At 45.8% G+C, this 18,414-nt stretch overlaps 1 protein-coding gene across 1 annotated transcript in view; it reads right to left on the bottom strand.

The window, feature by feature from the left end:
• Window positions 1-17,878, bottom strand: part of LOC146194518 (uncharacterized) — a 54,982-nt gene extending 37,104 nt beyond the window's left edge. The window contains exons 1-2 of the mRNA XM_084596578.1: window positions 17,744-17,878; window positions 6,767-6,924 (exon numbers count right to left, since the gene is read on the bottom strand). Coding sequence (XP_084452704.1) covers window positions 6,767-6,924; window positions 17,744-17,878 — 293 coding nt within the window. The remainder of the gene's footprint in view (window positions 1-6,766; window positions 6,925-17,743) is intronic.
• Window positions 17,879-18,414: the final 536 nt, after the last annotated feature.

The following is an 18,414-nucleotide window of genomic DNA, read 5'->3' on the forward strand; positions in this document are numbered from 1 at the left end:
GTTTGATTCATCAGCACTTCCTTTAATCTTTTTGTGCTTCATTCTGCTGCTTCTTATCAAATTTTTGTTTTCCTAATGTGGATTTCTGTGGACGTAACACTATCGTGCCATAGGAGACTGCCAGGTTCTATTTTATACCCCCTTCTATTTCTACTTCATTTCTATTTTTTGTGGGCTGTCCTGCTCCAGTCTATCAATTTTTCCTATGTTATTGTGTTCTGTACATGGTTCTCTCTCACCATATGTTCTTTGTCATTTTTTGTGTACCCGCTGTTTTGTTGCGTTCTTTACTTTTCCGGTTCTGTTTCCTGTTTCTGTCTTCTTTGCAAGTCTGGATGCTACCTTCTGTAGGTTTTTTCTGTTTTCGGCCAGCGTGGATCGCCATCCGACTCGGACAATTATTTTATTAGTGTTCTTGTTTTTATTATGTTTATAAAGGGTTTGATTCTATTTATCATTAGTGTTTAAAAAAAGACGCGTTTTAATCGTGAGATTTTGCTGCTTGCCTACGTATTGCCTTCATGTACTATAAAGCTTCGCCTGGCGTGGTCCCCCTCTTGGATTTTTGTTGTTTTTTTTCGTTGTTCGAAAGGACAAATATAAATTGGGGACAGGCGTGCGCAGCTAGCCAGGTACAGACGCGGTGAGCACTTCAATGAAGCACGCGCCGCACTCTCTCCAGTTATCGCTAGCTGGCAACATGTGGCTGCAGCAGAAAATGAAAACGAGCAGAGGGATGGGACGTTCAGACTAAGTCATGGTCATCTGTTTCTTCACACAAAGGTAAGGAAAGGACCAGAGCTTCAAAAAAATCGGCAGAGGGAGAAACCCATGCAGTACAGCGGCGGTTCTGCTGTTTGTTCGAAGAACGCTTAAGGAAATCTCGGACGCTTTCAGCCGTGTATTCGAGACATAGCCGCCTTCGACCATTTCTTTGCTAATTCAACCAACCGTGACCCGTGGCTTTACTTGTGGATTGTTTTATTTCTTTTAGGAGAGGACGCGAGCCGGCGAAGATGGTAAACGCCGGCTTCAAGTGGCCAGCAGCTTTAGTCCGGGCCACCGAAAGTGCAAGCTGCTTTGCGATCACGGCAGGCCAGGGCCTCTTTGGCCCCGACCGACGACAATCCGAGGAGGAAGACCCCCAAATCTCTTCTGTGAGGACCGGACGGGGAGAAATGCAGGGACTAGATTGACATGCCCACATCATGTGGGAGAAAGAGCAACGACTGTTCATATGTGGGCATTCCGGTTTAATATTTGGATCGTAGCGAGCAGCCTGGACCGTGCACAAAAAAGTGTTGGTCTACAGCTGTCGCAGAACGTTTTCGCCGGATTTCGACAGTCCCTTCGCCAGTGGTGCGTGCCGTTGGTGCCGAGCGTTGCAGTCATCCATACCTTCTCGTAAACACAGCAGCGGTCGGCCTAGCTCGACAGTGGGGGATTGGAGGGTGAGTGCCCGGAGAGTGCAGCGCACGCACTCGATCTAAGTGACGGCCTTCGAGGAGGTCCGGAGTCATATTGCGTGGGAAAGAGTCCACCCACAAGTTGTGTCACTAACCCTCAGGTATACGGCGAGTTGCGTCCCCTGGAACACGAGGTGGTGCGATTTGGAGGCCTGGCCCCGTCTGCGCCAAGCGTGTGTACTGGCTAACAGGAGGTTGAGAGGTTGGGAGGTAAAATGCCCGCTTCATCACTTTCCTAATGATGACATCGAGTTGTCGCACATTGGCTACGCTGAGGTTTAAGTACAGAGTAGAATATAAGGCGCGGGTGGTAACGTGGGCCTGCGCAAAATAGAGCACGTTGCCTCTGTGTAGACCCCCGCGCCGGTTCGATACCCGCCGCAGCATGTGGCCCACTATGTCGGCAGTGCGCTTAAGTTTAGCGATTGTCGTGTCTGCTTTTAACGGACGTCATCCACCTCACGCATAGGCCCCTCGCGTAGAGCGATATTTATCGAGGTGGGATTGGTCTTGGCAGCGCGAATGTGTAGCAGTTCTGATTTGGTGGGGGCGCAGATGAGCCCGCTGGCAATAGCATATGTCTCGACTATTGTGGCTGCCTGTTGGAGGCTTTCCTCCATGACGCCAATGGATCGTGTGTTGGTCCAGTGGGTAATGTCATCGGCGTAAACTGCATGGCGCGCCCCCTCCACCTGCTGTAATATCTTGGGGAGGTTCAGCATGGCTATAGTGAACAACAAGGGCGAAAGCACAGCACCCTGGGGTGTACCTCTGGTTCTCATACGGTAAAGACCATGATCCTGATCATCGATCCGGAAGAGGGCCCGTCGCTCGGAGAGGAAGTCCCGATGTAGGCAAACGCCCATGGCCCGCTTTCGGTGCAGTTGAGGTTAGAGATGACATAGCCGTGTTTTACATTGCTGAACGCTCCAGTCACGTCCAGCGCAATGATGGCCCTGTCTCTACACTTGGCGAGGATGACATCCACTCGAGGTTGAAGCAAGATGTCCTGAGCTGACATATGGAGTCTAAAGCCATACATATAGGCGGCGGAAAACCCATTATCCTCGAGGTACCGGGAGGAGAGATTGTCGCATACCATCGTCTCTATAAGCTTTCCGACACATGAAGTGAGGAACATTGGGCGGAGATTATAAAATTGAACCGCCTTCCCGGGCTTGGGGCTGAAACTCATGAGGGAAACCTTCCATTCTTCTGGAAAGTGCACTGAGCCAATACAAATATATTGGCGAATTCCAGGAATCAGGCGTACTCCTGATCAAAAAGATTCGCCTACATCGTGACTGTTATGCGGTCTCTGCTGGGAGCTGTGCCGCGCCTCATCATAGCGAGAGCTGCGTTAAGGTCATGAAGCGTGAAGGGAGCGTCCAACTCTGCGTTTGGTTGCCGAGCATACTGGCGAGACGCAGGGCTATTGGAAGTGGTCGAGGCAGTTTGGCGACACGATTGTGAGCTGAGATGTTGCCCGGAAAATGAAACCCGCGCACGTGGAGCTACTTGGCGCCTGGACACTGGACGTTGATTTGGGAAGACCTGGCGAAAAAGCGGGGTGTGCATCTAACGCACGTGGGAAGCAGCTCGTTTTACCGGTGCATTGTCTCATGATAGGCGTGCTGTTATGCCCGGCCAAGCCGCTCGGATTCCGCTCCGGCGAACGTCTATCTCCTACTTCAAAGCCCCTTTTCTTCTAGGAGGCTTTTAGCCTCCGGCCCCTTGCCCATATAGCACTATAAATATTGCCTAGTAAATAGTGCATAAAGACGCCATTTGTTCATCGCATCGACAAATGCACGGTTTCATCGCTACCGCCAAGGGAGCCGGTCGCTCTCTATCATGAAACTGGTGAGGTGAGCTTAAGCCCAATTTCAATGGCACAATGGTAGCAATAGCTTTGGCGCATTCGACAAAGGCATACCAATAAACTTGCGTGGTGTATTTACCAAGCCAGAAAAGTACGCACAGTTTTCCAGACATTTAACAGTCTTATACACAGATGTTGAAGGCTTAGAATTTGTCTGTTAAACACGTGATCAATGTGACTGCACCTGCGTTGGCAAATATATATTTAATTATGCACTCGCTCAGATGTGGTCGCCTAAAATACTTAGAGCTAGTGATTGTAAAAATAAGGCTGAGTTGGGTTTTCTGGCGCATAAGTAACTATAACTACCATGAGTCACGAAAAATGTGTGTTTATATTTTTTAAGCAAGGAGTAATATGTTTTCCAGCAATTAAAGCTTGTTAAGGCGCTTTGCTTCTTGTAGAAAACAGAAATCGTGGGAAATTTCGACGAGTACATCCTTTTCCAACAACAGGCCGTGATTTCATTTAAGTTCATTTCTTTATTTCCCCAGGTAACATTCTGGAAGGGTCCTTTACCTGTTAGCAGATGGCGTTACAGCACCTAATCGATAGCAGCAACGTAGAAACAAAAACAGTGCATTTAAGAACAATAATCAAGTTAACGATTTAAAACAACAGTGCAAAACAGAATGGAAATGGCATAATAGTGCATATAGCAAAATCGCAATGACGAGCACTTTTACAGTTTAAAGTATCTGCCATATGTGCTTTAAACTTTACAGCGTTTCAGATTATAACGTGGTGTAAATTATCTAGAACACAATTCGTATAAAATATATATATATATATATATAGGGAGGGGGTTGAAGCTCGAATGGGTCCGGTAGGTCATAAACTTGAAGTAGGTGACACACGGTGAAAAAACAACAAAAACAACATATATATATATATATATATATATATATATATATATATATATATATATATATATATATATATATATATATAAAGACATAAAGTACCATCCCCAACGCTTTCTTTGGCCTCGCCGACTGTTGGCTTCTTTCCTTCATATATATATATAAACTAGCTACGCAATCAAGTTATAACAATAAAAAAGCCTTCTCGATACTGAATAAAAGTGATCGGACATCATTCATATTGGAGTTTTGTGCCATTCGTTATGTATTTAGATGACGTTTTAGATTTATTGAAATCTATTTGCATAGATGGAAGTTATCTAAATGGAAGATAGGTGGAAGTGATTCACTGTTAGCTTACCTCCGTATCTTTCACATAATGTTTGTCTGTTTATCATGAAGCCTTGTTTGACAAAAAAACGACATAAAATTACATCTGTGAAGCGTTCGTGCCAACTGCATGATTTCCATTACCTGATAATTGGTTTCACAAAGTGTAGTTGGTTTGTTTCGTTGTTGCATGAAACCTTGCTGCCATTTGACTCTCATTTGTACAAAAAATATAAAACATCTTCAATGGAGTTTTGGGTAGCTGTATTTTAGCATTACGGGCTGAGGCGGAAAATGCATCAGCTCTCTCATTGCCGGTAATTCCATCGTTTTTTGGTACCCACCTGAGCTTCATTGAGTTACCCTTGTTTGTGCAGCTATTACAATAACTGTGATCTCTCCATATACTTGTTCCACAGAATTTCCTTCATGTAGTGCTGCGATTACGCTCAGGGAATCCATGCAAATGATGCTGGTTTCAATGTATTTCTTAATAAGTGTTCTACCGCCGAAAATAGCATGGCATACAGTTGTGAAAATTGATGAGCGCTCAGGAACGCATCCTAAAGTAGGCTACAGATTGGGCTGAAAATAATAACGATCGCGAAGCAAAATTATTTCCTGTCAGTGCACCAGGAGAGTCATTGCCGCATTATGACTGTATTTCTCATGGTCCTCATGTATTTAACAGAGAAAAATGTGTCTAAATACGTAGAGGTTTTTCGCTGAACTTTATATTGTTTATGCTGTGTATGGTAAACCCGTGGATAAGAAAGTCGTTTACGGGAAAGAATCTTCCGGCTTGAAATTTGTCAGCTATGACAACGACTGTGATTAAAAGGTTGCAATAAATATATTCATTTTAACACGCTAATTCAGATATCGCTCAGGCAAAATGTATAGCAGACTCAGTTTGTCTCCCAATATAATGCATATAATGCGGCAATCACGGCAGCCCGACGTATGATCTTGAGCGACTTCTCGGTCTTTCTTATTTCATTTTCGCGATGTTTTCCTGTCGACGCTTGGTACAAGATACAAGCGGACAACAGTACGACGCGTGAAGCACTGCCACCCGCTGGATTTACACACGTTAAGACATCCCGTCTTTCACAGTGTCTTCGTCGCAGTGCATTGATATTACGAGGTGTTCCACCCTTCTCTCGTACACGGACATTTGTTCGCCAGGGGTAGAACATTATAGCGACGTACCTCATGACGGAACTGTATCCGACTATATTTTAAGTGAGTTGAACAGCCTGCTAGTAACACACAAACATGACGCTTGTGCTTTGCCGGTTTTCGATCGCAGAGAAGAACGGTATTCACTTCGCTGCATACACCACATGAGAGAAGGCACACAGCTGCTCTACCCGAGGATGCGGGATCGAACTCTGACCGCGGCGGCAACGTTTTATGAAGCCACAGATCAAGGCGCCTGTCTGGTAGGCTATGCCTGTGCACGTTAAACAAACCCGGTGGTCTGAAGCCTTACACTAAACTGTCAAAGCCAGAGTCTATTTGGGACTGTGGCTTTGACAGCCCATAAGCCAAACGAAGCCAAGCCTCTACTGCTGTACACTCTACTATATTTTTCTCATCCCTCTCCTGGCCAACTAGAAAGTAAAAAAGTGTAATAAACTCAACTGTGTGCTTCAGTTAGAGTGTGGCGCGGTGCGAAATTGAGATGCAGTATTCAAAAACAAATGTACTGTATGCACCTTGCATCTGTCAAGTTAAAAGAAAGGGCAATCATTCATTCACTGTTTTTTCATGTCTTTTTTTGTGATCATGTGTTGCAGCGAACACGCGAAGGCGAAGCAATCAACATCAAGTTTTCAAACATTATGCCTATATTTGCTATACCATGCTGCATGAGTGTATTAAATTCCCTGGGATCATGGAAGCTCGTCGGTTTATTTGTAAACGACCCACATTGCAGGGCTCAATGGTCTCACCGGCACGTGTTCAAGTGACATAGTTCTCCTTATTACACATAACTTGCGTTTTAATTTCAGCCTCGTCTCTTTCATTAAGAAAATGCACCAGCTAGCAAAATGAAAGCCTTCATGAAGTGTCTACACCACTAGCGAAAAAGTGGCTGCTAATCTTAACATGCAAAATAAGAGAGAAAGAGACGTTAGCTACAACATTGCTATGACACAAATTAGACATCACGCAAAACAAGAGAGCTTAAAATAGCCGAAACGTGCTTGCGTGCTTACGTTGATCCATTTTTTCCGAAAGTAAACCGCACTTGAGCAGTGTAGTTCTCGTAGGTTCCGTATCTCTGAAACTTGAGACACTTGGAGGAACCACCAAAATCTGCATCAGCGTAGTAGTTCCGGTACATGCACATCCACTCTCCTACATCTGGGTAGCACTGAGAAGATGGAAAACAGAGGAAGTGGTAAGTGATAATGAACAAAAAATATTGATTTTGGCTGTTTACGATATTTCAAAGAAATTATAGTTCCTAACTCGGTAGGAAGGTTTGTTTTTCTTGCGTTTAAAACATCAGCACCAGGTGGCGTAAGCTGGAATTCCTGCCTAGCTCGGGAAGAGCGACTGTCCCTGAGAAGCGGTGGCTACTTGTTCGACTTACATTTTCATTTGCTGCGAAGCTTCCGATAATACCACACATAATCCTCTGCAGGCGAAGTGCCCTCCTGAAGGAGATCTTAACCAATATGGGCTTCTTGAGTTAGCTTATGTTGGAGATTGAAGTATATAGAGTTTTATTTGCGAATGCCGCGTGCAGCAGCTTATCTCGTAAGGCGAATTTCTAGACACCACAACACGTGTACAACTGTGGGAACTGTTCTATATATTACTTTCAAGAATTTATCTTTTGCTTGACACGATGAAAGCTAGTCTTGTCATGGCTTTGTTGTAAATTACATAAATCAGAGTTGTGCACGTAAGCCACGCATGTCCAGCGCTGAGCCCTACGCGGCACCCGCACCTGGTGGCAACTGGTCTCTCACCAACGCAATCCTTTGTCACGTACCGCTAGACACAGGGTACGCATCATCGTTCACTCCTGGATTTCCTTGCATCGGCTAATCTTTCTTCAATTATTTCAGCATACCCTGAATCTATCATACCATATTCTTTATGCCCCGAAGTGATGGACATCGCAAAAGGTTAGCCTCCGTCCGTCAGCATTTCAATATCAGCTGAAATGTTTAGCGCTTGGTCGTACGTTATTTTATTGGCGTGGTGAACATGTTTGGTTCATTGGGTTTAACGTCTCAAGGTGACTCAAAGACGCCCTAGTGTAAGGCTCCGAAAATGTTGTCCTAGTGTTCTTATACCTGCACTGACATCGCACAGCCCACGGCCGCCTAGCTTTTTGCCTCAATCGAAAAGCATCCGCCAAGGCAAAATTCGATCCCACATCCTTGGGCACAAATATCGAGAGCCTTCATCACTGCACCACAGCGGCGGGTGAACAAGTATGATGGTGCCAATGATTTTGTTTTCTCTTTGATTGCATTTTATCCTGCTAAGTGAAACATGTTTGTACGATAAATGGGGCTCAAATTTCGTCTTGACGGTTGGCAATCTCTACATCTGCTCCAATCCTGTGCATAGTGAAGCCCCCATGATTTTGCTAGACGACCGCTTATGTGAATTGTTTTCAAGCTGCTGTGTTGTGACGCCTGAAACACTGAGTTCATCCATCTAGCCAGCTAGATGCCGTGGCTACGCTGTTATACGAACACGCCGCTAGCATACTGTCTCCTACGTCCAAAACTATGACTAGCGTAACTAACACCACAACCATGACTTAGGTAGTTCTTTATATGTAAGTGTTTGAAAGGAGTACATTAGAGCAGCTTACATAATGTAAGTCGCTTGTGCATCAGAGATTTGGATGGATGGATGGAATATAGGAGCGTCTCCTTTGAAACGGGGGTGGTAGCAGTAGCTATCATGCCGTACTATATGATTACGACATAGCTACATTATTTCTCAATACATCTGAGCGCGGCCAAGCGAGTGTTTCTAGATTTACGAAATAAATGCTATGGCAAGCTTATGTTCGTTTCTCGTTCGGTAGTCACGTGCTGCTGCTGTACGCTTTCTCGTTCTTTATTTTTACTCGCATATTTCGTTCGTTGCTGTGCAGACAGCAAAATACGCAATACTTGCATTGAAATGTGATGAATTCTAATTATCAAAGGTTGATCACGCCGTCTTAATAGGGGCATGTGATGTGACTGCTTATAGGCTTCGAGAGCGTAGCGTGATGGCACTGCTGCACTTGACGGGCTGAGCCATCTATGGCAAAAAAATAAAAACTGTGAATATGGGGGCTGCGGCTTCTGACCGTAGTACGGCTCGAAAACAAACAGAGACGCTGCAAGTGGCACTAGATAAAATTGATAACGAGCTTCATTCTAAAGGCATGCGCCCCCCCCCCCCCCCCCCCCCCATCCTCTGAAAAACAAAATTTCCTGTCGTACATCCATCACCTGGCGGCGTGGGCTTCAACCTTCCCTTCGGCTGTCGAATAATTGAACAAACCCTAGAACCTCCTTTCCGGATTCTTGGCGTTCCTATCTATCAGCATGGTAGTGCAAAAGATTGGATCCAACAGCTGAAATCTCAATGGTATCACGCTCCATTTCATCAGGCGGCTCAGTAGCAAGATAGGCCGCGCAGAGATGAAGGTAACGCGTCGTCTCATTACCGCTATTCTGCTCCCTAAGAACTGCTACGGTGCCCCGTACTTTACTTGACAGCAGCAAACTACAAGACACTTCACTTACTTTATAACTCTGCCTTGAGGGTTATAACCGGTCTACCTGTATACACGCGCATCATGGACCTTCACAGATTTTCTCAACTTCCACCAGTGGATGCACTTATTGCTACGCATCGAGCCAATAATGGAACTCGACTGCGACACACACCCAACAGCCACCACCTCCATATTCGAATCTTTGACGAAGCAAACCTTCACTTGCCCATATTGGACCACCTTACAGCACCATGGATCCATACATTGGTAACGGATCCAAAATTCTTCCAACTAACACCCAAGTGCTAGAAAGAGATCACCGGAAACGCCAGGTAATTGACATACAAGACCAGCACAACCGGTCTCCGCATTTATACCGACGCCGCTCTATACCATGAAGATGACATCGGCATCACGTTTTCAGCCACCGCGTATACCGGGAGGGTTCAACAGCTGCACGCCATAAACCACAGTGGTCGCAGATACTGGTCCGCAAGTGAACTGAGTTAACGGCCACCGATAAACAGATCGTATCATCCACATCTACACCGACATTCAAGAGGCTGTAAAAACTGTGAAAGCCCATTCTTGCAAGACCTCAGTGCAAAACCGCAGTAAACAGCCCTGAGGCTACGTGCAACACAAGTTTCGGTACGGATTCATTGGACACCTGGATATCACGCACAAGGAATCGGGAACAGGACTGCCCACGAGGCCGCTGGCTTTCAGCTAGAGAAAGACCGCCGGCATAGCGTAGATATGGGCCCGTCCAACTCGGAACAGTTCCTCATCGTGCCTGACTCTGTTATCACAAGGCTTAAACATGAGCTGAGGGATTTGCTGCGGGACCTTTCCCCGACATTACTGCTCCGATTCCTTTCGGTCTTTCTCGCCCGGCCCAGGTTCTCACAAGGCATGAGCCGGTTCAGCGTACACATCGCACATCCTGTGTTGACGGCGCCGAAAAAGGATCGGCTGTTAATTCCGTTGTCGTACAGCATTTGATCTAGACCTGTCCTGGCACGGTGAGCCTCTGCGCCTGCTACACATCTGCTTACCACATTCAGACTTACGAAGACTGAACAGACCCCAATACAGACTCCAAGCTCATTCTTAGTGCCATGCTAGACTGCATATCGGAGTCTGGAGCCCTCAGCCTTACCTAGCCCACCCTTTTCATCCCTAGGTCATCCTTATGAATAATGATTTACCAATGAGTGAATGCGGCTTCTGGCGGGCTGCGCTATCTATGGCAGAAAAATAGAAACTGGAAATATGGGGGTCGCGGCGGCCGCGCGTTCTCTTTGCACTGCAGCATTACCGTTGAAACGGAGAAGCATCCGTGTGCTGCGCGATGTCAGTGCACGTAAAAGGTCCCTAGGTAGTCTTAATTACTCCGTAAGCCTCCAATACAGTGGCTCTTCCTCTCTTTACACTTTTATTCCCATATTTCTGAAATTCCTTAATGCGCGGCTGAGGTGCCCGCAGAACAAATGTTACAGATACTGCGCCTTACCTTTTTCAGTGAACCAATTATTATTACTATTACAATTCTGTGCGCTGCATCGGCGGTGCACGGCAGTGTACCGTCACTGGTCCAGTTAAAAAACAGTTTTTTTTTACTTGTATTTTCCTTAAATCAAATTTGAATAAGGCTGAAAAGTTCTTTACCAAGTGTATTCGCTGAAGCACACGGTCGACAGCTACAATTCACAACTTGATGCAATGCGCACGCCTCGGAAGTCAGCAATCACACTGCATACGCCGCGTCCTTTGTATTAGGGATGTTAAAATGTTGCTTATACAGTTCTTTCGGTAGAAGCGCCGCCGCCGGCGTAGTAATGATATTAGTCCGTAAAGTTCGTCAGAAATTTTTGAGGGGTGCGTAAAAAATCGTTTCATTTTAATTTGTGTTTGTAGTATTTGATGACTGATTGGTGTGAAGCAGGCGACAGCCATGTAATGAAATCAGTGTAATTTATTAATTAATGGATGTATTAAAGGAATGAAGATTTTGAAAGGCAGTTCAAAGGTGTGAAAATTCTCAATGAAAATTCAAAGCTTGATTATGCTAATTATAAAAATTTAGAGTGCGTAATCGATCAATTCATTTCTTCGAATAATAGAAAAAAATGACAAATGCGTTTAAAGGCGTCAAATGCTGAGAGTGGAAAGCCAATGCTTGCAGATGCTATGTATGATTGCCAAAAATAAGAATACAAAGATAAACAAAACGTAAAAATTAAAATTAAAAAGTGCAAAACATCGTTCGTGTGTATGTGGCAAACTGTCGCGTCATGACTCTCCAAGGGTCGTGAAAAGGTCTATTGCTCCAACTCAGAAGCATAAGGCATTCAGACTCCTTTTTGGAGCCGTGTTTAATGTGAAGCGCCCACGCTCGAGCTAAGCGACGGCCTTCGTGGAGGTCCAGATTCATATTGCGTGGAACGAAGTCCACACACACCTTGTGTCGCCAACCCTCAGGGATACGGTGCGTTTCGTCCTCCGTAACAGAAGGAGGTGCGATTTTAAGGCGGTTGAGCAGACGTAGCTCTGGCGCCGTTTGCGCCAAGCATGTGTACTGGCTAACGGAATGGGCCTCCCTGAACTCCTGGAAAGCACCCCCAGACCACGAAGTCAGCGGTGGAAGTTGTGATTGGGAGGTCTAATGACTGCTGCACCACTTTCCTAATGATGACGTCGAGTTGTCGGGCATTGGCTGCGCTTAGGTGTAGGTAAAGGGTAGAATGTAGGATACGGCTGGCAACATGGGCTTGCGCAAGACAGAGCGCATCACGTTTCCGGACACCCGTGCGCGGGTTCAATACCCGCCGCAGCATATGGCCCACCATGTTCCTGGTGCGTTTGAGTTTGGCGATTGTAGTGTCTAGACCCTTTGATCCAACAATGAATATGGAGGCCCAAGACCACGACCTTATCCACTTCGAGCACAGCTTCCTCGCAAAGGCAGAAGTTTATCGAGGTCGGATCGGTCTTGGCAGCAGGAATGTGTAGCAGTTCCTATATGGTGGAGGCGCAAATGAACCTGCAGTTGTTAGCATAGTCTCGACTATGCTGTGTTGGCCCAGAGGATGACGTCATCAGCGTAAATTGCATTTTGCAATCCGTCCACCGGCAGCAGTAGTTCGAGGAGGTGCATCATGGCTGTGTTGAATCACAAGGGCGAAAACACAACACACTGAGGTTTGCCTATAGTTCTCGTACGTAAGAATTATAGTGCTGATCGGCGATCCGGATAAGGGTCCACCGCTGGGAGAGGTAGTCCCGAACGTAGGCAAACTCCCTTGACCCGCTGTTGGTTCGGCTTAGGTTAGAGAGGATAGATCCGTGTTTTACGTTGTCGAAAGCTCCCCTCAAGTCTAGAGCAACGATGGCCTTGTGCCTACGCTTGGCGAGGATAAATTAAAGTTAAATTGGTTCACAGGAAGGGAAAGGCGCAGTAACTGTCACACTTGCTCTGTGGACACCCGAACCGCGCCGTAAGGGAAGGGAGGAAGGTGGGAATGAAAGTGGAAAGAGAGAAAGAGGAGCCGTAGTGGAGGGCTACGGAGTAATTTCGACCACCTGGGGATCTTTAACGTGCGCTGACATCGCACAGCACACGAACGCCACTTCGTTTCGCCTCCATCGAAACGCAGCCGCCGAGGTCGGGTTCGAACCCGGGAACTCCGGCACAGTAGTCGGGCGTCTTACCACTGCACCACCCCGGCGGGGCAGGCGAGGATGATGCCTTCTCGAAGATGAAGCAAGATGTTCTGAGCTTACATAAGGGGTCTAAAGCCTCAGATCGCGTCGGTAAAAAACCGATTATCTTCGAAGGATGGGGAGAGACGGTCGCTTACCATTGTCTCCATAAGCTTTCAGGCCCATGAAGCAATGGAAATTGGGCACAGAGTATCAATGCGTACTGCCTTTCCATGATTGGGGACTACAGTCACAAGGGAAGTCTTCCATTCCTCCGGCATGGGCCCTGAGCAATGCCAAATATCTTGTGTCTTGCTTGTTTCTACCTGATTCGCTCCGCAGTAACTTAAGTCTGTGCCAATGTGTGCGTTTTTTTCTTTTTATTTGCTTTGTTGTTGTTTTATATTTGTTATTGTTGTTCTTTTTGATGCGCTATAATTTGTGAACGTATGTATAATGTACCCCTTCCTGCCTTGGCTACCAAAATGCGGAATGCAGTATTGAATAAATACAATAAATATGATAGATGTACTACAGGAGTCGTGCGTACTCCTGATCCGGCGGATTCGCCAACACCCTGAGTGCTATGCGGTCTCTGCCGGGAGCCGTACCGCTCCTGTCTTAGCGAGGGCTGCCTTAAGGTCGTGAAGCATGAACTTAGCATTGAGATCTGCCTTTGGTTGCCCAGGCTATTGGAACTCAGATCCCCCTGAATCCTCTATGCGACAGAGGTAGCGCGAGCAGAAGTCAGCAACCTGAGTGGTAGTGCTCGTGTATTGTCTAGAACGAGTTTTAGATTTCGTTGGGCTTCACAACATGTGTGGTGAAGCCCAACGGTGAAGCGTGGGCAACAGTTTCCAGGTTCTCTTGGAGCTCATTTGCCTCGTAGCCCTATCACACATTAACCGCCACGGCTGCCCATGTGACTGCCCTCCTGGTACAAACCCTTCAAAATGCCCTCGACACTTTGATGTCACCTAGACCCGATTGTGGTGTTGAGGTTTGGAGACAGCCGTGGACCAGTCGCTCGCTGGAACCAGGGTTTCGGCTGTGCTTCCTGAACGCTCGCAGACAGTCATGTAGGACTTGAACCACAGAAACTGCAGTTGCTCGATACAGCATGCTGTGGTTATGACCACAGCATGCTGAATCTGTTTTCCGCTTTGTAAGCTAGTTTACTAACATGACACTACCTTGGCTTAGCAACACACCGTGGTAATGCATATTAAAGCTCTCTCGTGCATAACAAGGCTTAGCGGCAGCCATTTTTATACAGCGTGTTTATTTTGAAATATCCCGGCAGTGCTGTTTCTAAGGGAAGCCTAATGTACTTGTAATTTTGATTTGTTGCTGCTGGCAGCCGCTTATGTGATGCTTTATTGTTTTGCGTGTACCGCTCGCAAAACAAATGTCCTTTGTTCAAGCAGTATGTCCCCGAAGGCGGCTTTGTCATTTTCGTTCTCACACAGGACGCGCCGGGTTATGTTTCGAATGGTTCCAGCTACTCATGTTTTTTCTACATCGCTTCCAGATTGTTCTGGTCTCCTTGCGCTATTTAATATAGTACTTAGTATAGTATAGTACATATAGTACTTCCCTGAATTTAGATTTATCGCTGAGTATTGCAGTGGACATTCCTAGTTAGACGATGGACGACAAAGCTTGCTGCCGTCGCTGCTGAGGTTTCGTAAGAGAACGCGGGGCTAAAATTGCAATTTCAACAAAAAAAAAATGTATTTAATATTTTTTACTGTTTTTAATTGTGCACCTATAAAAAAAAACTTTTACAAAGTTTGGTTGTTATCTGTGAAGCGGGAAGATTTAAATTCATTTTTTTGCGTGATGAAGTGCACTCACTATTGAGAGCTCCTATGAACTCTGATTTCACGAATTCGACGTATGGAGGCAAAAAAACTGAGCAAGGTGTGTATCCCCAAGTTGGAATTTATGTTTTTTGCGTTCGTTAGCCAAAAAGAACCTGCTTTCGAGTGTACAGCAGATACCCAAAAAGCGCAACAGAAGGAAAAGGAAAATGTTTGGCCTTGGCAACAGTAATGTCTTGTTGAAATAGACGTCCAAATGTATGCCCCAGGCAACTTTGATTTATTAATTTTGGTATTAAATTTTCAAGCACTGAATTGTTTGAACTCTTTTTTTCAAAGTTCACAATTTTGTGAGAGCACATCCCTAAGGAAAATGACCTTTAAGAACGTTTTCTTCAATGGATGCTTTAAAAATGATTTCTGGATTTTGCTGCGTACAAGATAAGGTACCTCTTTTTATTCCTTATTATTTGTTCAGAAAAAGAAATGTATAGTAAGCAATGTACATGCACGTCACCTTCATCTGTACTTATTTATCATGATAGGTTATCTCGTCGGGGAGAAGACGAAGTGGGAATGAAACGCGGCTGGTTTGTAGCTGCTGCTCCGGCTGGCCAATAGAAAAGCCGACCTGCCGGTGCTTCTCCCTGTCTCGCATGTGGTGGATGTGTGGGGTAGACAAGAAGACCGGTAGCAGCGGTAGCAGGTAGCGCAGCAACTTTAGCGTACGTCTGGACGTAGGAAACGGCTTGTGGTTCTGTAGCCATTCGAGTAGTAAAGGAAGCAAGCTCGTCCTTGATGAAGTCACGCAACGCAGTAGACGGGACAGGTGGACGAGAAATGGCAGGGGCTGAAGAAAGGTCACTCTAGCCCTTCACGATAAATGGAGCGGATCATTGTGCGCAGATTGGCCTCGGGAGTTTGACTTGGATCCCAGGTGTTGTTCAGCCGCTACTACTGTAGGTGGTTGAGCCGAAGGAACGTGGCACGAATGTCAGCTACCGTTGAGGGTTTCTGGAAGGCAAAATAGACAATGCCTTTCACAATATGGCTAAAACAGTCGTGTTCAACCATTGCAGTATTGACGCTCGGACAAAGGGCGAGCACGTCCTCGGTATGAGATGTGTAGGTCTCACCCAGATGCTGAACGCAGGCTTCTAGTTTCTTTTGGAAAGCTCTTGCAGCAGTACCAACAGTGCAAAGCTCTGTCGGATCTGGGAAGTGAAATGGGTCCAGTCAGGAATGACGTTCTCATGCTTGAGAAACCACGTTTTCGGCATGTCACTTAGACAGAAGGCGCCGTTGATAAGCTTCATGGAAATGTCCAAGCGATTAAAATCGCTCACTCGATCGTAGTGTTGTAGTCGATCGTTTACGTTGTGACATCAGGGACCAGAGAAAACAGGAGGGTCGCGCTGACGGGAGCTGACTGACGACGTAGTCTGGCTGAGAACTGAGGAATGTCCGATGTCCGGTTCACGAAAGAAGTATGGGCGCACAGTGAATGCAGCATCAAATACGAGACATAACGACAACAGAAAAACTAAGTTCGTGTTTAAATTGCTCAGGTATTTATTAGAATGTCATCATATCCTTCATCTCGTACCATGCCCTACTGATGCCCTGAGGCAATAAATATTGTTAATAAAAGAACACGGAATTGGCCTTATCTTGCACAATGAACTACTTGGAAGTTATCTAAGCACAAACGATTACTACATCTTTATGATTTTTGAAATGATAGTTTTCCTGAGCTGACACACTTAAGTACTCATTATGACAGCTGCAACTTTGTCTTTTTGTGCTAAGGGGAGGAAAGAAATCATATTCTACTAAGAGGAAGATAAGCTATCTAAAATTTTATTGCAATTGGCGGAACAGTTTAAAACTTGTACCTTCAGCCCCGCATCCTTCCTAATTTTCTTGATGGCGCAAGTCAGGCCAATAAACAGTTCACTTAAATACAACCTGCGTCTATTCGATCGTTGCCTATGGTCTTGTCAGCACAACGTGACAATAGTAGCGTTTATTTGTGTCGTGTCGTCTTGCACTCTATGGTAATCCTTTTAGAGCTTTAGTTTTGCTCAGTTCTGTTGCGAGTTTCGCTTTTTGAGGCTAGAGCTTAACTACGTCATACAAAGCCAAGCACACCATGCCGGCTACAGGCTAGAGCTGCACATCTTCTTGGCATCTTCTTGACATCGTCTTCTTGGCATCTTCCGAATCTTCTTGCTCAATTTGACAACTTCTGTAAATTTATAGCTTACCACGCGTAAACATTAGTTATGAAGCTTTCGCTGACACTGCAGATTTAATCAAGCTAAAAGAACTGCAATTTTTTTCTGACCACTGGTACCACATGCGTTCCACCCATGGCGCCACGATCACACATGCCGCATGTTTTTCATCTTGCGCTGTGGAGCAAACATTCTCGGCTACGCTTTCCCCGCAGCCGATCAAGCCTCGAGCAAATACGCAACACAGATCTCGATGCGCATTCAGCATTGCCGCCTTCACCAAGTTCTAAGTTTAAAATATTCTCGCGCTAGGCACTGGGCATTGTTGACGACGAAGTTCCATCTGCGGCGCTTCTTTATTTAACCTAAGTAAATATATCCTCCACATGCGCCATATCTCCGAAGACAGGGACCGTAGCCGTATTGGAAAGGCTTCTGAGACCCGCGAACAAATAGAATCCAGACTATCCCGTTGCCGGGAACCTTATCAAATGCAGAAGGGAGCCAAGGCCAAAGAGGCCGGTGCAGCTGCGGCTGATGGCTAACTCTCATGAAACTTTGTTCAAGGATAGTTGAACCTCTGCTATATTTTTGCGCTTCAGGCAATACAAGTACAATAATACAGAAGGCTCTTAGATTCACCATCGAAAAAATAATAGGATTGTAGAAAAGCCGACAGGCGCTTACCTTGCTGACATCCTGGTACTTTTGGAGGTCACTCCGTACCTCGGGATATGAGCTCTGATAAGCGGACGCTCCTTGCGGTTCCACGACAAAAGCGACAATAGCCGCTAAGAACATCTGAGCTTTCACGTTCGCCATTGTGCGTTGCCCTCCACAGCGCGAACTAGTACCAAAGCGCATTTATTATAACCCAGGTGGATCTTGCGGGATAGGTGGTGTAGCGCTGCTAAAAGAGATCAGCAGTCACACCGGACGACAAAGACCAATTATGGCAGTGGGCTATAATGTATTTCGTATTTCTGGGCATGCGCTCTTGCATTTTAGGAATGTTATTTTAAAGAGAGAGTGTACAGGAAAAGAGAGGTTGGATCTTCCTGCTCTGTCAATCATACTTTCCCCACTTGCACTCCGATAATAGAGGCGAGAATGCACGGGAAGTCGCGTGTTGTAGGCCATTAGTGCATGCTCTTCTGGGCATTTAAGGGAAATTAAGACCTCTGAATATGCCACTTAAATAACTTCAGCTCCATAAAAAAAAATCCTGAACCAAGGGTATTGACTCTTGCTGACAGCCGATGACAGCCGATGCGTCTGCTCCTGCTACAGACAACCTGGTCATTTATTTTGCAGAAGGAGGATCGAAAAACATTTATTGTGTTTTGACTTCCTTCCTG

The sequence above is a fragment of the Amblyomma maculatum genome, chromosome 3 (assembly GCF_055883805.1).
Source record: "Amblyomma maculatum isolate TAMU_Amacu chromosome 3, ASM5588380v1, whole genome shotgun sequence".
In the NCBI taxonomy this organism is placed as follows: domain Eukaryota; kingdom Metazoa; phylum Arthropoda; class Arachnida; order Ixodida; family Ixodidae; genus Amblyomma; species Amblyomma maculatum.